We start from the raw sequence: 20069 nt of genomic DNA, 5'->3' as shown, positions 1-20069 counted from the left end.
CAATTTCAAATTTCAGATAAATTTTTTTAAAAAAAGGCTGGTATTTATAGAAAAAAATTCATTAATTTTTGGGAATTTTATAAAAAAAATTCAGAATTTTTTCCAGTATTTTATTGCAAAAAAATTGGTTGTCGTTGGATTGGAGGAAAAAATCGATCGGAGAGCACGACGCCACGTGGTAAAAAAAAAATCAAATGAGTGGTGACGCCACCGACTGCGTTTTGGACCTCATGCAGAACTAGCCTTCGAGCCAACCCGAGTTGCGTGGGACCCACTCCACCCGTGCTTGGGCTCACCGAAACCAATTTTGCAAAAACTCCCAGCCTGAGGCCATGGGGCCTCGGTGGAACTGCTCTAACGCAAACACATGCATTAGAAAGTGTTCCCCACCCCCTCTCCTCAATTTGAGGTCAAATCTGGACCTAGACCAGGCCAGATAAGTCTCATTCGACATGCTTTAATGTTCCATCTTTTTCGTTAACAGAATTAGGGGTTTATTGCATCAACACTTTTAGGGATTTTTATAGAAATGTCACTTGAACTTATACCTCAATTTCAATTTGTCACCTTAAAGAAAAATTTCAGAGAAATGTCATCTTAATTTTTTTAAAAACCCATGATTTGTCATCTGACTTTAACATCATCCCATTTTCCATCCATTTTTAAGGGTATTTTAGTTTTTCCATTATGAAGGAAAAAAATAAAGAGAAAAAAGAGATCTCTCTCTCCGTTTCTCCCCACCCCAACTGCACCCCCCAAAACACATCGTGCAAGAGACCTCCCTTCCCCCTCTTCTCTGAGCATGATAAGGAACCCATATTCCCACATATATAAGCCCACCCATGGAAAATTTTATAAGCTACGTAACCCATATACTCCCACAAATAAAGTTGAAGCTACTTATTACATTTTATTCAACAAAGACAAGGATGAACTTGTTTGGTTTCTAATTTCTCTAGACCAATTAAAGAATCTATTATAATATAGAAGAAGCTAGATAAATAAAAAATTAGCCCATCCTTATATAAATTCTTGGTTTCGCTCTTGTTTGGTTGGGCTGAGGGAATTTGTGTGTGGACGATAGGAATTCCATTGTAGAGAGAGAAGGAGGAAAGGGGGAATGGATTTCAAGGTAGGTGGCGTTGGTTGGAGCCCCTGGTGGCGCGTAGGGGATGGGGGAAGGTGAGAATTTTTTTTTCTTCAATTTTCATTGTTTAAAAGTATACAACTTTTATTTATTTATATAATAATGATTCTTTCCCTTTTTAAAATACCCTTGAAAATGAAAAGACTAAAATACCCTTAAAATGAATGGAAAATTGGATGGTGTTAAAGTCAAATGACAAAGCATGGAATTTGAAAAATTAAGGTAAGATTTTTCTTAAATTTTTCTTTAAGGTGACAAATTGAAACTAAAATATAAGTTCAAGTGACATTTCTACAAAAATCTCATACTTTACTTCGGCTTTCGGACATAGAAAATTGTCATCTTCAGGTGTCTATCCAAGGACATAGAAAAATTTGTGGGAAACATGAAAGTTTAAACCAAGTAATATGCCCACGCCCTTACATCCGAATTCGAATTCCCCCATCCCCCCAGTATATATTAGGGATATCTTGTGTTAGCTTGCACTATAGTACGAGTATTTCCTTGCATTGCAAATCAATTTGTACTACATCTTAAAATATGTGTATTAGGACTCATTTGATACGTTGGACAATATTGACTAATTTATGTCGGATAGTATTAATTTGTTGCGGAGAGTACTAATTGTTTATTCATAATATTATAAGGCGTTTGATGTTGTTTCGGATAAATAGTTTGACTATATTATAATGTGTTTGGTGCTCTATTCAAAAAAAAAAAATTAAAATTAAAAAATTCGTTAATAATTTAAGTGGAAATTGAAATTCAAATAACATGAAATTTTTGTTAAGATTCATATCACAATTGTTTTTTCTTTTTCTTTTTAGCCAAAGTATTGACAAATCATTTTAGCCATTAGATACATCCAATAGTTGCCTAATACTAAAACAAGAAACCTCTCTCCCAATTCTCTCTTCCTTCTATCTGCTTCTTTCATTGTCTTCCTCATCGGCCCACCACATCATTGATGCAAAACCCCCCAAGTTAAATTTGGAATATGGGATTTTGATCAAAAAATTAATATATAAAAAATATGAAATCTGGCTGAGCTTTGAATTGAGACAACATAAATGGGAAAGAATGAATTTCAACACTAAGCAAAGCTGCAAACTTGGGTGTTAGAAACTCAAACAAAAAAACCACCATACACAAATTATTGATTTGTGTTTTCCGCAAACAGTCACCAAATAGCCTCTGAAGAAGATAGCAGAGAAGAAGATGAAGAGTGAAGAAGAGAAACATATTGGAGAGAGTATGAGAGAAAGAGATGGATACCTGGAGAAGAGTGAAGAGAATAACCATTGGAGAAGATAGCAGAGAAGAACCCTGGGGAGAAGAAGATAAAAATAGTGTCTGATTTTTCACGTAGAATGTGTGCTCTTTTTTTTTCTAGCCTTATAATTAAGCGTGTATTATCTAAACCGAGGTGTGTGGGTTGTATTAGTTAGTCAGGTAAGGAGAGTATTAAAAGCCCAAACTGTTTAAAATAGTCAGGTAATTAAATAATACAAGTTGACACCAAACAATTGACATGGATTATTTATTCATATCCAGAATCTAATACGGTATACCAAACGAGCCATTAACATACTATGTTGATATCAAATATCAATTAGGCCCTCCCAGAAGAGTGCAAGAGACTCAGGCCCAGACCACTTGAGGAAGTGACTGGACCCAAATGATTGGTAGGACAAAATCAACCTTCCCTTAAACCGCTCAAGTCTAAACAAGGAGAAGGAAGGTCGTCCATGCGCAAACAAAATAAAGAAAGGATTATGGCCCAATATGCCATCCCATGCGTCTCACCCCTGGAGACCCCAAAAGTGTCAGAAGCAGGGCCACAATTCAGGAAGACATCCGCTTAACTAACTTGACTAAGTTCATGTCTGCAAAACTTATATGATATTATCGAGTTTGAAACAAATATTCTTCTTGTTGGATTATAATTAAAAATTTATAATTAAAACTAAGGAGGATCCCTACTCACAAATCTCAATTTACCCTCCACTTTTAAAAAGAAATTAAAAAAATGCAATTCCCAATTTACACCCCTAGTTCCACCACAGTTAAAAAAAGAAAAAGCCTACACGCTAATATACACGGGAACAATATAATCACATGATCATCGCATTGGTCTTGAAATGGAGCTGATAAAGAAAAATAAACTAGAAGAATACATGCAGAAAGTTTGCAAATTAAGTACTATAATTAATTGCAACTGCCCAACACAAAAAAGAAAGTAAGAAATAAACAATGAGCATATAACTACATAGTCCCCTTGCTTATCTAACATGAAGCAGGTGACTAAGCGAGAGATGTTCTCAGAAGAGAGAGAGAGAGAGAGAGAGAGAGAGATCCTGAGCGAGAATATTCTTATCCAGAATATATGAATGGTACTACTGATCATGCATCTCCAAATGCATCCAAGGGGATGGAGCGGAAGAGCTTGATGAATGAAGAGAAGGAAATTCAGTACTTAAATCTTCAATAAAGCCATCCAAATCTGAGAAACCATCCAAGAAACTATTTATCTTCTCTGGATGATGATCACCTGATGATGATGATGATGATCTCCACGTGTAGTTTTGTATTTCCTCCTTTACACTCCGATCTCCATCATTTTGCAATTCCAATATTTTCCCGCTTGGTGATGAATAAGTAGAACATCTTATTGTTTTCTTCCTACTACCATTTACTACTTCCGGTGCTGCTGCAGGTTTTCCAGTGAGATTCTGCACCAGTTCCCGAAAGTTGGCCACATCTGTCTTTATGATTTCAGGTGCACATACGTGGATTATGCGAATCTTTGGCTTGGACGCCGTCTTCGATATTTTATGTGAATCTTTGTGAATGCCCAGTTTAGAAGAAGCTGAACTTGGATTACATGATGAGTACTGTGGCTTCTTCATCATCTTCTCCATGGAGTCAACTATAAGTTTATGTTTGTGTGGGGATTTGGTTAGCTAGAAAGCTATTTTGTGTGGGAACAAAGCTATAGATAGTATGTGGGTTTTTGTAGATAGAAGAAATATATTGATACGAGGGAAGGGAAGTACTGTTCAAGAAATTGCAGGTTTAATTGAAGGCAAACCATAGCAAAGGTGTCCTTTGGAAGCAATGATTAGATATAAGCTAAATATTGCCCAAGTCAATGAACTACCATAAGACCAATTTATTAGGCCCAGCCAGCATACTTTTTAAATTTTTTTCAACATTACACGCGTACATTCAAGCATAGATAATTACTTTTTAATTAGCTTAGTCCATTGGTTACTTCTTTTTTTAATGTTATAAAAAACAAATTTATAAATAAACAAAATCCATATTCCGCCTATGCCTCATTGATAAAAAATAAAAAAAGTTCATTGGGCCTTCATTTGGTTATAATTGAAATTATTATGTCAACATAATGACCAAACTAAACTGATCCTTGATTTCCACACACATATATATATTATGTGTATCCGATTTTGTGTAGGAAGTCACGTCTTTCTTAAAGATAAGTACTCGTTGAGAAAACCTCATTTCTACTGTAAAAAAATTTCAATTTTGATCCAATCTATTATGACATGGTTAATTGTTTTGGGGTGTAGAATCATCATTAGTTTAGAGCTTATACTTAAGGTTTCTAGTCTCGTATTAAAATCCAAAATTTCAAAGTTCTTTATCCATTGCCCATTCCTCCTCAATGCCATTTGATTTGAAGACTTTGTTCATGACAGGAAAAAAAAAGGAAAAAAACAGGCATGCAGTGTACCGCATGTAGGGTACAAATTACAATGATGGTCTGGCATGCAATATTGTTGATATGCATAATGCATGTGACGTGAGTGCAAACGCTCATATTGTTGCAGATTGCAGTTGGGTGAACTTATTACAACTGGGTTGTACTACTATTACTCTACTACTACTACGTACCAGTGCTGCTGCTGCAACAATTCAACTTTGTGCAGTGCAGTGCAGCAACAAGACGATCCATTCTTGGAGTTGGTGTCACGTGGTCATGGCATTGGCAAGATGGTCCCCTCCCCGTGAAAGATATGCAGTCGATCATCATTTGCCTCAACTTCACTTGCGGTTTTGTTTGTCCCCACCACCACCACCGGTGCCCAATATGTCCTGGGTGTACTATCTCCTTGTCTAGTTCATTGCGGTTAATCAATTTTCATCACACACGTGTGTGTTACGGTATTTAAATGATAATTTAGAAAATAAGTAAACTTTGCGGTTTAGTACGCAAGTGGGTTACCATATTTTAAGGTCAAGCTCAAGGGTTTGCTGTGGGATGGTGAGGTTTATGGTACTCACTCGCAAGCCAAAAAGTGTTTGCTCTATCCCAATTTATTTGGGACAATACTAGCCAGCGCACGTCTTGGATGTACCTTTTTTATCTACTTCGTTGTGGTTAATCAATCTTCATCACACACATGTCATGGTCTTTAAGTGATAATTTAGAAAATAAACGGTTCCGATTATAACTTTTGCAATGACAAAAATTTGTGAATCACAAGAAGGTGGACAATTGAAGTGAACAGTGCACCTAAGTATTTTTCATTTATTCTTAAGTGCCTTTTGGTATTATCATATATATGGTTGCTTCATTAAAGAACTTGCTAGATTATCAATAATATTTTTTTCTAGGTCAAACATGCTTTCTAAATCAAATATATATATATATATATATTAATAATTATCACTTAACTAAAAAAACACCATAAGTGAATTTTTAATTGGAATTTATCTTAAGTTCTTAACTCTCACCTACTACTACTAGTTTCTTTTATTCTTTTTTATTTATTTATGAAAACTGAAAATTAGTTTCTTTCCTTTATGACCCTCGTCTACTAGTTGTTCAAATTTATTTATTTATTTATTTTTATGATTTGGTTATTGTTTTAAAAAAAAAAAAAAAAGAGATTGACTTTACAATATTAATTCCAAGTTTCATCATCAAGGAAAGGAGCAATGTAATCGCTGAAAGATATTATTATTATTATTTTTAAATAGTAAGGTTTCATTCAATTGTTGAAGGGGTTATAGACTCGAGCAAACAAACGTGGCCTCAACAAAATCTTGCCTGAGAAAACCCAGTGGAAAAAATCTAAAACAAAGAAAAAAGAGTACCACACGCTCCATAAAGGTTACAAATAAAAAAAAAAAAAACCAAAATAACAACGTCAACTAGCAGAGAAACATTGACCACTAAACCTTCAAAGATATTATTAAATAGCCACTCTTAAATTTGGTACATTTGAAAAATATGAAGTATTTACAATGTCAGGATATGTATGATTATGTATCAATTAGAATCATTATTATGCGTGTGTATTGATGTGAAATAAAAATAAATATAGATAATACAGAGTGTTACAATTATATATTGGAATACATTCTCTATATACTATATAGAAAAAGTATTATTGGACCACCTTATATAGGAAAGTGTAACATTATTTAGTCGAATCACCTGGCTATATATATATATATTGGGGGGAGCAGGTGTCGTGCACCATCCCAGAATAATTGGATTAATCCAGTTAGCAAATAGAACGTCTATTCTTCTTTTTCTTTTCTTTTTTAAATCTGACCTTTGGAAGAGAAAAAAAATACATCTTTAATGACACAATATTTTACTCTCTTTTTTTATCTTCTAAATTGCTCAATCAATTTGTCACTTACACAAGGCCTATGCTTTTCAATTTCGTTGAAACTGATCTGTATATTTGTTAAACAAATAAAATGCACGCTTGGCGGAAATTGACATTCCATTTTAAAATTGATTTTTTTTTCATTCGGGCTAGTTCTGGATCACCATATTCTTTAACGGTCTTTGAGTCGATAACATCAACTACCTTACCCTTGTGAGGTTCGACATTCTGTTAAAATTAATCTCCAAAAATTGCTGTGGCTTGGCCGGGATTAGATGATTTCAAGAGAAACACTTGTATGAAACAACAATATTGTGTTTGTTTGAGGTAAAAAGCCAAAGCTGAGCAAGCAAAATATAGGGCTGCCTTGTGGCAATCAGAATACCCTTTTGGCAAATAGAGTTGGCGTCACTCTATTGCTGTTAGAATACACTTTCTGCATTATGTTGATACTTTCTGATTTTTTCTTCACTCTATTATTGTTTTTCGGTAAAAATTCACCAAATGACTCTGTAACTTGGTATTTGCAAGAATATCATTTACCTACCTCTCTTCTTTTTCTTTTTCTCTTCGTAAACTGATTTTTGCATTTTAAAGCTATAACTATTTTGTAACGGACAAAAAAAAGCCTTTAACTATTTCCTGCAGATAAATCCCAGCCATACACGTGGCAAACTCACGGATTTCTGAGACGTCCGATCCCAAGCAAGCCTTTGACTATATTTCCTGCAGATAAATCCCAGCCATACTCTCCTTGTTGGCATAACACGTGTGATGATCAAACAGAGGGCCTCTTTGTCAGCAATTCCTTGTAAACAAGCTACTGCTGCTCAAGGAGGGTACTTTGACTCCCTAAACATCTCCCTCCAATTGAAGATCCAATAATTTTTTTAATTAAAGATAGTTTACATTGTCAACCATGAAAATTTGTTTTGTCATTTGGAAAGTTGAAGGAAATAGCACTACCTTCAACCAATCACGACATATCATGTGTGACAACTTTTTCACGTGGTAGTCTATGATTGGTTGAGAATAGCAAAACAATGTTATCCCGTTTCACACAAGTTTTTCTGTGATTTTAGGCTCATGAACGCCTGCTAGAAGATGTTGCAATGCAGTTTGAGTTTAACGATAATCGTTTCCGTTAATTAAAAAAATATTGATCTCAAGCCTCTTCACTTCACTTATTTCCAATTGATTTTGAGTTGGATGTTCTCTTCACATGATATCAGAATCAAGTTTTTCATATATTGATCCTATCCTAACAGAGAACTCTCCGCATTGTGAGAACAAACCTAAAAAGCGGTAAGAAGTTGAAGAGAGTAAAAAATTACTAAGGTAAGGTATTTCAATCTATTTCAAGAGTTTTTGTTTTTGGGCAGGTGATTGGCATTTTTTCAAACTCAAAAAAAAGTTCTAAACACTGAGCAAACCGTGAATTTAAATTGGCAAACGCTTATTGTATCAAAATGCTATTGTCAATAATACTGAATACATATTTAATCAAAGAAAAAATGAATCTCTCAAACTCACAAACATATATATTTAAGCAAACATATTAACATTCTTGTACAAAAATCCAAATGGAATATGCATGCTGATTAGGAGTATCGAGGCGTTGCATTTTCCGGGCTACGAGGAGACTGCAAATTATCCCTCGAATAATTTGATGAAGGAGAGAGCTCACCGCCGGCGGGTAAGTCGGCAAGAACAGCAAGCATCCGACGGATGCTTACAGAACGAGCTGGTTTGAAGCTATGTGATCTCCTGGTAGTTTTGGAGAAGATGTTTGATGAGTTGGAAAGGATGAGATATACCAAACCCTGAACCAGTATGAACATGGCTACCTTCACCAACACATCTGCTATGCTGCTTTCCATAATCATCATCATCCTTAATTATTTGTGTCCTTGCTAACCTGTTATCTGTTTCAGACAAGCTTGTTTTGATTTGGCTGGAGGAGGAATTTGGCAAGTGATGAATGAATTTGGATTTAAAACTACTTACGACAGGTGGTATTTATAGAGTTTCCATGAGAAGAGAAGCGTGTGAATTTGACTGTGGAGCATGGAAAACATGAAAGGCGCCAACCTCTTTCACTTGCCGTCACAATCTAGAACTTGTGCTGACGTGGTTTTTATCATGTTGACCAGGTTGGAGTAGTTGAAAAGTAAAGCAGCTAAATCTAATCTCGACGGTCTTCCTAATCAAAGGAGGAGCAGAGAGACTGGGTCAGTTTTCGCATTATCCTAATCTAGATGACGTGTCACGATAAATAAAATGAATTACTTAATAGACATAATAAGTTACGTAATGAGTGATGTAGATACAATGAACGAAAGACAAGCGAAAGTAGCTAAGAAGGTAGATTGCGCTTGATTTGATCATCCAATAGTTTGCATGTTAGACGAAGCAAGCACTCATCTTCACCTAATTCGCGTCAATAAAATAACTCTTGAATGGATTGTATCGTATGCATAGCGACTTTATGCGAGTGTTTGTTAGTTTGATTGGGATGTGTTTGTTTGATGATAGTTATAATAAGAGGTCAAAAGCAGCACGTGATTAAAGAATCTGGTATTATTACTTTACGCGTCTTTGATGACTTGTTTTCTACCACCTATGACACGAGAACAGACGTATGGCGGTTATGGAGATTGCTTGTGCAGCCCCAAATGGAGATGACGATGATCTCCACCGGCTATTGCCTGTTTCCAGAAGAATAATTGAAGTGTGGAAGATTGGCTAATTGCTTCCACGGCTCTCAGAAGTCGTAACTCACAAGTTAGAGACAGCTTAGCAGCATCTCTCTCTTTCACGCACTTGACAAGTTAATGGTCAATCCAAATATTTATTCATGTTAAACTTTTCAACAATCCTTTTATTGACCTAAAACATACTAGGACAGGCTGCAGCCTCACTCTGTTCAAACACCATCCCTTCCCACCCCAAAAATACAGATTTACAAAGAAAGAAGAATAAAAGAGCTGAGAGCGTGATCAGTTACAGTACATAACAGTCGATGAGATAATCTTTCAATTAGAACCTTATCATGGCAGAACTGGCTCAAAACCTGTTATTTGGATTATGAAACGAAGCTGCGTTCCTGGGTGGATAAGCCGGTAGGGAATGTGAACTGCTACTTTTCAGATCCAGAACACACATCACCACAGGTAACAAGCTCCCCTTGTTAAAGAGATAATGATGGAAAGAAGCGACATCACAGAACAGTAGTCAGATCAAAGGTTGACCGATTCAAGGAACAATCATGGTTAAAACAACTTTGCGGCATCACAAACCAAAGAGGCAGACAAGCCTTTCATTTATTAACTGAAATTGAAGACGAAAATGGTATACACATACTTTAACCCCAGCTCTGTAAAGGAGAGAAGGGAGGGGATAATGCACGATTATCACATATGATCAGGGTGCTGACTAGTTGACCTAGACCAAGGAAAAGGTAAGCAGGAAAAAGTAGCACAACCATCCTCTGCAGATTTACACTTCAATTTTCTGGTGACGCTCAAGGTTCCTCAAAACAGATCTAACTACAAATTTCCTGCAATCAAATATTGAAAGAGATATATTAGTAAAATCTATAAAGCCTTGCTCTTGGATATTTGGCATTTAAAAATTGATTACAAGGTAAGAATTAGCCAGGTGACATGGCATTGTGAACTTCACTCTGGCCACCATGGTTTAAACATAGGCCATGTCGAAGCTAGAACAGACATTTTGCAACTTTGGCCCCAAAGATTGCCCAGGAAGATGATTTCATTGTCATGTTTTAGTCTTAAGTAACTACTACAAAAAAGAAAGAAAACAAAGAGAAGAGTTTGCCCCAACTTAAGGCTGCAGTGTTGGGAACCTTCAAATTGGTACATAAGGCAATTTATGTTATCTTGAATAATCATATTAATCCCTGTATGTCCAGTTAGAAAATACTAATCCCAGTACAACTTCAATATAAATAAACCCATGAACCATAACAATGGGTATGAAATTGTTGGATGCAAAGAGAAGAGGTAGATGCGTTGGAGGAAAAATGGAAAAGACAGGCATATTTTAAAGTGAAATAAGATTTACCTATCCAGCACTTATGGTTTGAATTTATACCATAACATGGATTTAGCAAACCCTTGAAGCAAGACCTTTATAAATGCCCAATGGATAAGTGCCAACTTCTTAGTTGATCAAGCCTCCTAGCAAAGTAATAGGAGCCTATAACTCACGTTCAGCCTCAGCAAGAATTGAGAGGTGTATGGAGTGGGGGATGCTACAAGCCAATTATGGCCGATAGTCACAGGACAGGCCCTGGGCCTCCACATTGATGAACCATTTAAGCTAATGCTCACAAGTTTGAACCATGATCAATTGGGGATGAAATTGCTGTCAAAGATAAAGATGGGGCATCTGGGAAACACCTAGAAGCAGAACAACCCCCAAGCCACCCCCATTAAACACTGACAATGCACAAAAATGGGAACTCGCAAAAAGTTGATATCACTGAAGCATAATCTCTGGTATGATCTAAAGGACAGAACCCATAAAAATGTTATCCATACCACAGCAAAATTGAAGTAGGCCACGTATACTCTCATGTAGAAAGAGGATCATGGACTTCTTTCAACCCACACATGTAACTGTTTACTGTTGGACTTTAAGCTACAACTTGGTAGACAGCATCAAAATCAACTCTTGTCTAGTTTGACTCATAGCTTCACATACACCAGTGAATGTTAATTATTTAAAGGCCAGAGTTTCTTGCTAATTTTATGCAAGATTTTCAAAATCGTATAGAAAATTTTGGAGGAAACTCTTTGAAACTACCTATAACATGAATAATGTTTGTCACTGATATGAGTATGAGCCTCTTTGGTAGCCAACCAACTACCAAGTGCTCACTAAAATTTCTTCATTTGGGATATCATTCCTAGTGAAAACCAGGAAGAGGTCTATTTAAACAGGATAGCATACAGCATAGCTGTAGAAGACACAAATCAAGTTTTATTGTGAAAACCAAGAAGAAAATGAAAGGAATTCCTGTTTATTTTGGATTAAAAAACGGAAAACTCCGGAGGCTAAGACTTCTCTGAAGTGTTAATTACAACTACAAGATAAGCTCATGTTTGGCAAGAGCTTCAATACCATAGATTTGTTTGGTTAGTGAACTCCTAATAGCATTCAAAGAAACACAGAATTTCAACCTAACTCAGAAGACATGCGAGGGGTTGTAATATGAGCAGCACACAAAAATGCAATCCAAACAAGGCAATGCAATTGATAGAAATTACGACAATGGGAATGAAAAGAAAACAAACCGTTGAAAGATGAGTCGGCATTGGCATTGGCATTGACATTGGGGGAGGCAGCGGGAGCCATTTCTTCTGGGTTGGCCATTTGCCTTCCACTGGCAGCAATGTAGCTGAGGCGGAGACTACCCCCACGGGATCCATATTCCATGAACCAATCGTACTGATCGTCGTCGTCGACGAAGGGCAAGGGGTTGTTTTGGTTTTGGTGTCGTAGGTGTGGTTGGTGAGTGTCGGTGGGGAGCTGGAAACGGCAGAGGGGGCAAGAGCTGTGGGAAGAGAGCCAGGGGAGAATGCAGTGGGGATGGTAGAGATGGTTGCAAGGGAGCTGCTTGGCGTCGACGGAGTGAAGGAATGGGTCCTTACAAACGGCGCAGAGGAGAAGGGGGTCGAGATCGAGCATGGAGGAGGTGATCTTGAGAGTGGGGATGGCGTCGACGGAGGCCTTGGAGGCAGGCAGAGAAGAAGGGGGGACGGCGGCGGTGGGTGAAGGGAGGCGGTCGTCGTGGTTGATGGGGTGGGTGGAGAGGTGGTGGATGAGGCGGTGGAGGAATGGGCTGCTGAGCAAGAAGTTGTCTTGTGAGTTGTGCTGATGGTCAGAAAAAGAAGCAGAAGAAGAAGACGAAGAATCCATGAGCTCCAAGAGATCGCTGAAGCAGTGAGGGCAGAGCAGAGTCTCCTGGGCAGAACAAGGCACCAGGCTCACGCTCATGTCGCATTCGTGGCACCAGAACGTCTGCTGATCACCCATTTCTTTATTTTTTTAATTGACGGAGATTATTGTCGGCAGTGCAGAGGGGAAGGGGAAGGGGAGGCGGCCAGTTCCAGTCACCAGTAGGACGACTCAGGAGGAGGGAGGACTTGCATCTTGTTTTGGATTGGGGGATTAATGCCATCGAGGGCATTCTGGTCATTATGCTTTTTCAATCTCTGTCTCTATCTGAGATGAGATGAGCAAGCAGCAAGGAGACTCATGACTGATTTGGTGGATGATGGGTAAATAGTGTGAGTGAGTGATCCTCCCACCCCACTCTCTCTCTCTCCCTCTGTTTCTCTGTCCTCGAAGTGAAGGAGCCTCAAGTTGAACCACACGTACTTACAGGAAACACATTGATGTGTTGTCACTCGCACCTCTGGCAAGTCAGATCTCCCCCTTTCACTCCTTATTCCTTCCTTGCCTTCCATTGCATATTTCTTAATTATTAAGCTATTACAATATACAAATATTTTTTATCTTTCTTTAATTGAACTCCAACCAAGATACAAATTTCTACTTCTTTTTGGTGGAGGGCGTGATCACCAATTCACCATTTCTGTACCCATCAAACTACCTAACTACTCATTTCTACTTGGGCTAATGTCTACATTTTTACTTTTGACAGGTCTACATTTTTACATTTTAAATACATAAAGTAAAGTTGTGGACTTAAAAAGCATTCAATGTTGACTTCTGGCAGAGATTTCGGAAATTTGTCCTTTAAAAAAAATGAGAATTGTTATTAGCCATCATCTAGGCTATGTTTGATTCACAAATATGATTTGATGGGAAATAATTTTTCATGTATTTTCTTAAGGGATGAGAATGCTTATTTGCAAGGGTATATGATGTTAAACACTTGAGCTACAAGCCCTTTGTGTTTTGTCATATTTGGTAAAGCAAAGAAAGTAACAAGAAAATACCACTTTATTTCATTTCTCATGTTTTAATTGTGTAGAAATAAAGTTTTCCAATTATACCGTGTTAGATATATGAAGAAAAAAAATACCAACAATCTATGTTGTTGGATAACATTGTAATCTATATGATAATAGGGATAAATTGGTCATAAAAAATGCATTTAATGTTGGCCTTGGTTTCCCATGGGAAGGAAAGTGCATTTATCCCTTCTCTCTCTCTGGTTCCGCTTTTATTTTTATTTTTCCTTATTCTTTCTCTATGCTATAAGCAGAATGACCGAAATACTTGGGATATTGACAAAGAGAGCAGCAGCTTGGAGTTCCTGCCAATGGAGTTGATCGGAATTCAGAGGCCTTCTCTTGTAACTCAAAGGCCATGTACTACTAAGAAAATTGGAGCACAGAAAGAAGAAGAAGAAAAAAAAAAAAAAGAGAGAGAAGAGAAAAATCCAGGAAAAAACAAAGAAAGGAGATAAGGAAATAAATAGGAAGAAAAAAAAAGGAAAGAGAGATGTTAGAAATTATTTTTGTTATTTGTAATTCAATATTGTTGTTTCCTATGTTTTAGGAAATCAGCTGGGTTTTACCTATTCAATAGGTGTGTACTAGTTGTGGGAGAAGTCTATTAGTATTAGTAGTAGTGGGATATTTAGTTGTTCTTTTATTATATGAGTCAGTTGCTTTGTATGTGTTATTTAAGTTGTGTTTCAGTCAATGAAAATTCACTTCAGTTCAACATAGCTTTCTATCTCTTATTATTTGAGTTCTCTAAATTTTTCAACATCTGGTATCAGAGCCCCCATTGGGCCTGACTTAAATTCTCCAAAAAGAGCAGCTTTCTTGACTTGCAGCAGCAAGGATTGATGGCATCCGACAAGTTTCAAGAGAACTACGTGCAGCCAGCCATACTTCGTTTCGATGGTCATTATGACCATTGGAGCATGTTAATGGAGAATTTTATGAGATCCAAGGAGTATTGGAGTCTTATTGAAACTGGAATTGTAGAACCAATAGAGGGAGCATTGTTGATGGAAATGCAACAAAAAAGGCTTGGTGAACATAACTTCAAGGCAACAGAAGAGGCTTGATGAACATAACTTCAAGGACCTCAAAGTGAAAAATTATGGGTTCTGGGCGATTGATCGATCCATTTTGGACACTATTCTCTAGAAGGACACCCTAAGCAGATATGGGAGTCTATGAAGAAAAATAATCAAGGTTCTACCAAGGTGAAGTGTGTACAGCTTTAAGCACTTTGGAGAGATTTTGAAACTCTTCACATGAAACGAGAAGATTCTATTGATGAATACTTCTCAAAGACGATGGCAATTGCAAGTAAGATGCAACTTCATGGTGACAAGATGGATGATTTCACAATCATTGAAAACAATTATGCATTCAATGTCGCCAAAGTTTAACTATGTTGTTTGTGCAATTGATGAAGTAAACGACATTGAAACAATGTCAATTGATGAATTGCATAGTTTACTGTTGGTGCATGAGCAGAAACTTAAAAGTCAAAATATTACAATATAGGAGATAGCTTTAAAAGCTCCACTAGCAATGAATCATCATCATGGAAAGGCTCCAGTCATGGTCAAGGTAGGAGGTTGAGTAAGAGGAAGAGGGAGAGGTCCTCATGATTCTGGCGGCAGAGGAAATCATGATTCCGACAGCAGAGGAAAATCTGATTCTAGAGGTAAAGGCAAAGGTCAATACAAACAAAAAAGACATCATGAGTCAAAACTCGACAAATCACAGATTGAGTGCTATAGGTGTGGTAGGTACTGTCACTATCGGTTTGAATGCTACACTAACATGTCTAAAGAAAGGGGTGAGACATCAAAATTTGAACAAAGAGATGAAGAAATTCTTCTTATTGCTTGCGATACAAAGGAGGAATCCCATTCCAATTGGTGGTATATTGACTCAGGATGTGGCAATCGCATATGTGGGAGTAAGTCTGATTTTCATCATTTATATGAATCCTTTCATACTACTATGAATTTTGGTGATGATTCTATGATTTCAGTGATGGGAAGAGTGATATCCAAATCAAAGTGAAGGATAACTTCCTTCAAACGATTTATAATGTGTATTATGCTCTTGCCTTAAAAACCAATTTTCTTAGCATTGGCCAACTGCAAGAGAAGGGCTATGTGATCACCATCAAAAAAGGCACTTGTGAGATCAGTGATCTGAGAAGAGGAATGATTGCTCAAGTGAAGATGACAAAGAATTGATTGTTTCCTTCGTCAATCCAAATATATATATGTTCAAACTTGCCTTATTATCAAGGTTGAATATATGATGTGGCTTTGGCATTTTCGATATGTTCATCTTAATTTCAATGGTTTGAAGACGTTGATAAGAAGATTATGGTGACTAGTCTCCCAGAAATTGACTCTCCGTGAGTCCTTTCCAAAAGGAAAAGCTTTGGAGAGCTCAGCAACCTTTAGAGCGGGTTCATTCCCACATAGACTTATAAATCCTGCATCAAATGGGAAAAAAAGGTATTTCATAACATTTATTGATGACTATAGCTTAAAGATGTGGGTATATTTCTTGCAAGAAAAATCAGAAGCATTTTCAACATTCAAAAGCTTCAAAGCTCTTGTTGAGCATGATGTGGGCAAATTTATTAAAGTGCTTCAAACAGATCGTGGTGGAGAGTTCACCTCTCAATAGTTTGTTGACTTTTGTGATATCAATGGCATTCAAACATAGCTCACAAAATGGTGTATGTGAGAGGAACACAAAAGTCCATTGGTGTCAAGTGGGTCTACAAAACAAAGTTCAATGAAAATGGAGAAGTTGATAAGTACAAAGCATACAAAGTTGCAGAAGGCTACAAGCAAGAATTGCAGCTCTGTTGGTACTCCAACTGAGCTGGGATGGAAGCTAACTAAGAATCCTAGAGGAAAGAAAGTTAATGGTACATTTTTCAAGCAAATTCTTGGCAGCCTTATGTATCTTACATCAACTAGACCTAACATAATGCATGTTGTAAGTCTTATTAGTCGGTATATGGAAAGTCCAATCGAAGTCTCACCTTATGGCTGCAAAAAGGATATTCAAATATTTACATGGGACTAAGGAATATGTTGTTTTATTACAAGAAATGGAAGAGTTGTAATTTGTTGGGTTACATTGATAGGGATTAAGCAGGTGTTCTAGATGACAGTAAAAGTACATCAGGCTATGTGTTTAGGATGGGGACATGAGCAGTGTCATGGTCTTCAAAGAAGCAACCAATTGTTAGTTTAGCAATTAAAGTTGGGAAGAATCTTGTTCTACATGGAAGAACTAAGCATATCCATGTGAGATTTCATTTTTTGTGTGATCTTTGCAAAGATTGAATCATTGACTTGAATTATTGCAAGAGTGAAGATCACATTGCAGACATTATGACCAAGCCTCTCAAGTTACCCGTGTTTGAGAATGTGAGGAAATTGTTAGGAGTGTGTTCTAGGAAGGATCGTCCTTAATGGTGAAGCAGCAGCAACAAAGTTACTTGGAGACTCTTTCTAAACTGAATAAGGGAGAGTGTTAGAAATTATTTATGTTATTTGTTATTCAATAATTGTTGGTTCCTATGTTTTAGGAAATCAGTTAGGTTTTACCTATTCAATAGGGTTTTTCTAGTTGTGGGAGAAGTTTGTTAGTATTGGTAGTAGTGGGATGTTTAGTCGTTCCTTTATTATATGAGTTAGTTGCTTTGTCTGTGTTATTTAAGCTGTGTTTCAGTAAATGAAAATTCACTTCAGTTCAACATAGCTTTCTATCTCTTGTTATTCGAGTTCTCTAAATTTTCCAACAAGAGAGAAGGCATAAATGCAACCAAAAAAAAAAAAAAAAGGAAACAGAGAGAGTAGGAAAATGAAAGAAAGAGGATAGTGAACTCAGAGAGAGTAAGAAAGAAAGTTTAATTAATTTTTAATAACTGGGACCAAGTTTTTGAGTGTTTTTATTTTTTAAGATTCAACCCATTGGATGAATCCAACGACTACAATAAATTTGTCTCTCACGGGTCCTCAAAACGAGGACCTCATATGAGCTTCCCAAAAAGAGATGGTGGGTTTCATTTCCCCCTATTTTCCTTTGTGCCAGTAAAAATTATGTTGAATTATTTGGAGGTTATTTTTATTTATTGGAATTGTTATAAAAAAAATATTTAGAAAGGTCATTTGGAGAAGATGGTGTGATAGAAAAATAGTAGAGGTAAAACAAGTTTGTAGAATTTTTCAGGGAATTTTTGGGAACTCGAATGTATTTTTAGCAAAGTTTTGAATTTTATAAAAATAGAAAATATAGTTTTAAAACTATATTAGTGTTGATGAAGCAAATTAGACAACTGAGAGACGCTTACATCATGTTGACAAAGCACCAAAATGGCATTATATTGACACCTAAAGCTCACACTACAAGACTCGCTCTTGGACCCCGGATGCGCCCTTCAACTCATGAAGTTGTCTAACCCTACATATTACCCTTATGCCCTCATCTGTCGATTTGACGTTATCAACAAATTTGGACCAACAACCCTACATGACATTTCGTTTCTCACCAAGGAGCAGGGTATTCTTCAAAAAAATTCTCCGACTTTTGATGCAATGTATTTTATTTTATTTTATTTTATAGAGAAATGCACTAGATTGCATTAATAATTCAGACCTAAAGACTGTCAGCCACAAAGACCAATACAAATACAAATAACTAAAGTAATTAACTTCTAATTACTCTATCAAGTTAGGCGAGTTGAATATTACATGATGCGTGAGAGGTAAGTAAACAATCTCGTTAGTCCACGTTTAAACATGAATCTAGATAAGCTAATAGTAATTTTTGGTCAGAAAGAAAATCTATTAAACGAAAAAAATACACTACATCAATTACACAAAAAACTCAAAACATGGACTTAGTTAAGTTAGCTAGAGCGCATGTGCTCCTCATTCTGCACCCGAGTTCAGATCCCCCTTCTTATAATTTAGATTAAATTAAAGTAGAATATCGCTTATTTAAAATTAAAAAAGAAAAAAAAAAAAAAGTAAACTCAAAACAACAAGCCCAACAAGGCAACACAAATAGGCCAAAGGCCCATCCCATAGCCAATTAAATGCCACAAGCAAACATGAAGTCCAATCCAAACCTAAAGCATGGATTTTCTCAGACTCTAGCATAAGCATGAGTCATTCTATAATGAGGGGTGAGATCTTATTTCTTAATTGAAATTGTTGAATTAAGTTATAATCAATTTGATCTAGCGCAATTTGATCCAACAACTAACTGATACACCTAATCAAGATACAGAGCAGAGGACATTGTAGAGGAGAAAATGGAGGAGAGACTGAATTCTATTTATGGATGACAATATATTACATCCATATATATACTTGATATAACATAAAGACAGGCTCAACTCATCATACTCAAGGCTGTTTTTTGCAGTTATATAAAAGAAAAAGAAAAAGAAAAAGAGCACAAGATAACAACACATGGTCTGCAGAAACAAACTAGAAGCTAGCTAGCTAGCGGAGGAGGAGGAAAGTGAGAGTGATTCAGATTCAGAAGGAGGTCTTGGAAGCCTCCAGATCGGCAGCCTTCTTGAGAAAGTTTTGGTCGTCGTCCTCAAGAACCATCTGAATAGGGGATGAGCCGAGCCCGTCGGCGATGGCCAGCATAATCTTCTTCATCTCCTCCCTGAACTCCTCGAGATCCACCGTCCCGCTCTGGTCGGTGTCGAACTTGTCGAATATGGAGTCGTAGAGCTGAGTCAGCTGATCCGGTGGGGTGGCCACGTCGATGCCGAAGTGGGCCTCAATCAGCCTCAGCGACTCGAACGCTTTGCGTAGCTCCGCCCGCGACAGAACGCCATCGCTGTTGAGGTCCAGAGCCACAAACTGCTCGTCTACGCTCTTCTTGAACTGCGCCTCCTCTTTCACGAACTCCCTCACTGTAGTTCCGTCGATTATCACCACGCCCATCGTCCTTTTACTTAATTAATTCCACTATCTAGAGCTTCAACAACAATACTAATTTCACAGACTGAATGAACCACCTCTCCCTATCTGTCTGAAGATTGACTGTTGGTTGGTGGTGGTGTTTGTTTATTTATGTTGTTGAGGCTGATGAAGGAGAACATCAAGAGGTGACTTGCAGCTTGGCACGTGCAATGAGTGCACATAAAAGCATGGATTGGATTGGATTTTGTCGGTATCCTATTCTGATATTCTTATCCAATGTTATATGCCATAAAATTTATTATTAAAAGAATAAATAAATAAA

At 37.0% G+C, this 20069-nt stretch overlaps 4 protein-coding genes across 6 annotated transcripts; all 4 read right to left on the bottom strand.

The window, feature by feature from the left end:
* Window positions 1-3113: 3113 nt before the first annotated feature.
* Window positions 3114-4077, bottom strand: LOC103330588 (VQ motif-containing protein 25). The gene has a single exon (XM_008233185.2). It carries the CDS (start codon window positions 4066-4068, stop codon window positions 3544-3546), a length of 525 nt encoding a protein of 174 aa, XP_008231407.1. The 5' UTR covers window positions 4069-4077; the 3' UTR covers window positions 3114-3543.
* A 4157-nt stretch (window positions 4078-8234) lies between these two features.
* Window positions 8235-8801, bottom strand: LOC103330581 (uncharacterized). The gene has a single exon (XM_008233179.3). The coding sequence runs from the start codon at window positions 8685-8687 to the stop codon at window positions 8397-8399; it is 291 nt and encodes a 96-aa protein (XP_008231401.1). The 5' UTR covers window positions 8688-8801; the 3' UTR covers window positions 8235-8396.
* An 825-nt stretch (window positions 8802-9626) lies between these two features.
* LOC103330580 (uncharacterized) lies at window positions 9627-13255 on the bottom strand. Of its 3 annotated transcripts, XR_016127207.1 has the most exons (4): window positions 12117-13255; window positions 10882-11219; window positions 10159-10354; window positions 9627-9981 (listed from the first exon to the last, which is right to left on the bottom strand). XR_016127207.1 is itself a non-coding variant. In XM_008233178.2 (2 exons), the coding sequence occupies exons 1-2, from the start codon at window positions 12856-12858 to the stop codon at window positions 10344-10346; spliced, it is 753 nt and encodes a 250-aa protein (XP_008231400.2). In that variant the 5' UTR covers window positions 12859-13255; the 3' UTR covers window positions 9627-10343. The 3 variants fall into 3 exon arrangements, 1 of the variants encoding a protein (XP_008231400.2); XR_016127206.1 differs by having other exon boundaries at window positions 9627-10354; XM_008233178.2 differs by lacking the exon at window positions 10882-11219 and having other exon boundaries at window positions 9627-10354.
* Window positions 13256-19120: 5865 nt separating this feature from the next.
* On the bottom strand, window positions 19121-19922 carry LOC103330579 (Calcium-binding EF-hand family protein). Its single transcript, XM_008233177.3, has one exon. The coding sequence runs from the start codon at window positions 19766-19768 to the stop codon at window positions 19349-19351; it is 420 nt and encodes a 139-aa protein (XP_008231399.2). The 5' UTR covers window positions 19769-19922; the 3' UTR covers window positions 19121-19348.
* Window positions 19923-20069: the final 147 nt, after the last annotated feature.

This window comes from Prunus mume, linkage group LG5 (genome assembly GCF_029339155.1).
Source record: "Prunus mume cultivar Tortuosa linkage group LG5, ASM2933915v1, whole genome shotgun sequence".
NCBI lineage: Eukaryota > Viridiplantae > Streptophyta > Magnoliopsida > Rosales > Rosaceae > Prunus > Prunus mume.
This window is presented reverse-complemented; position numbering and strand designations above follow the sequence as displayed.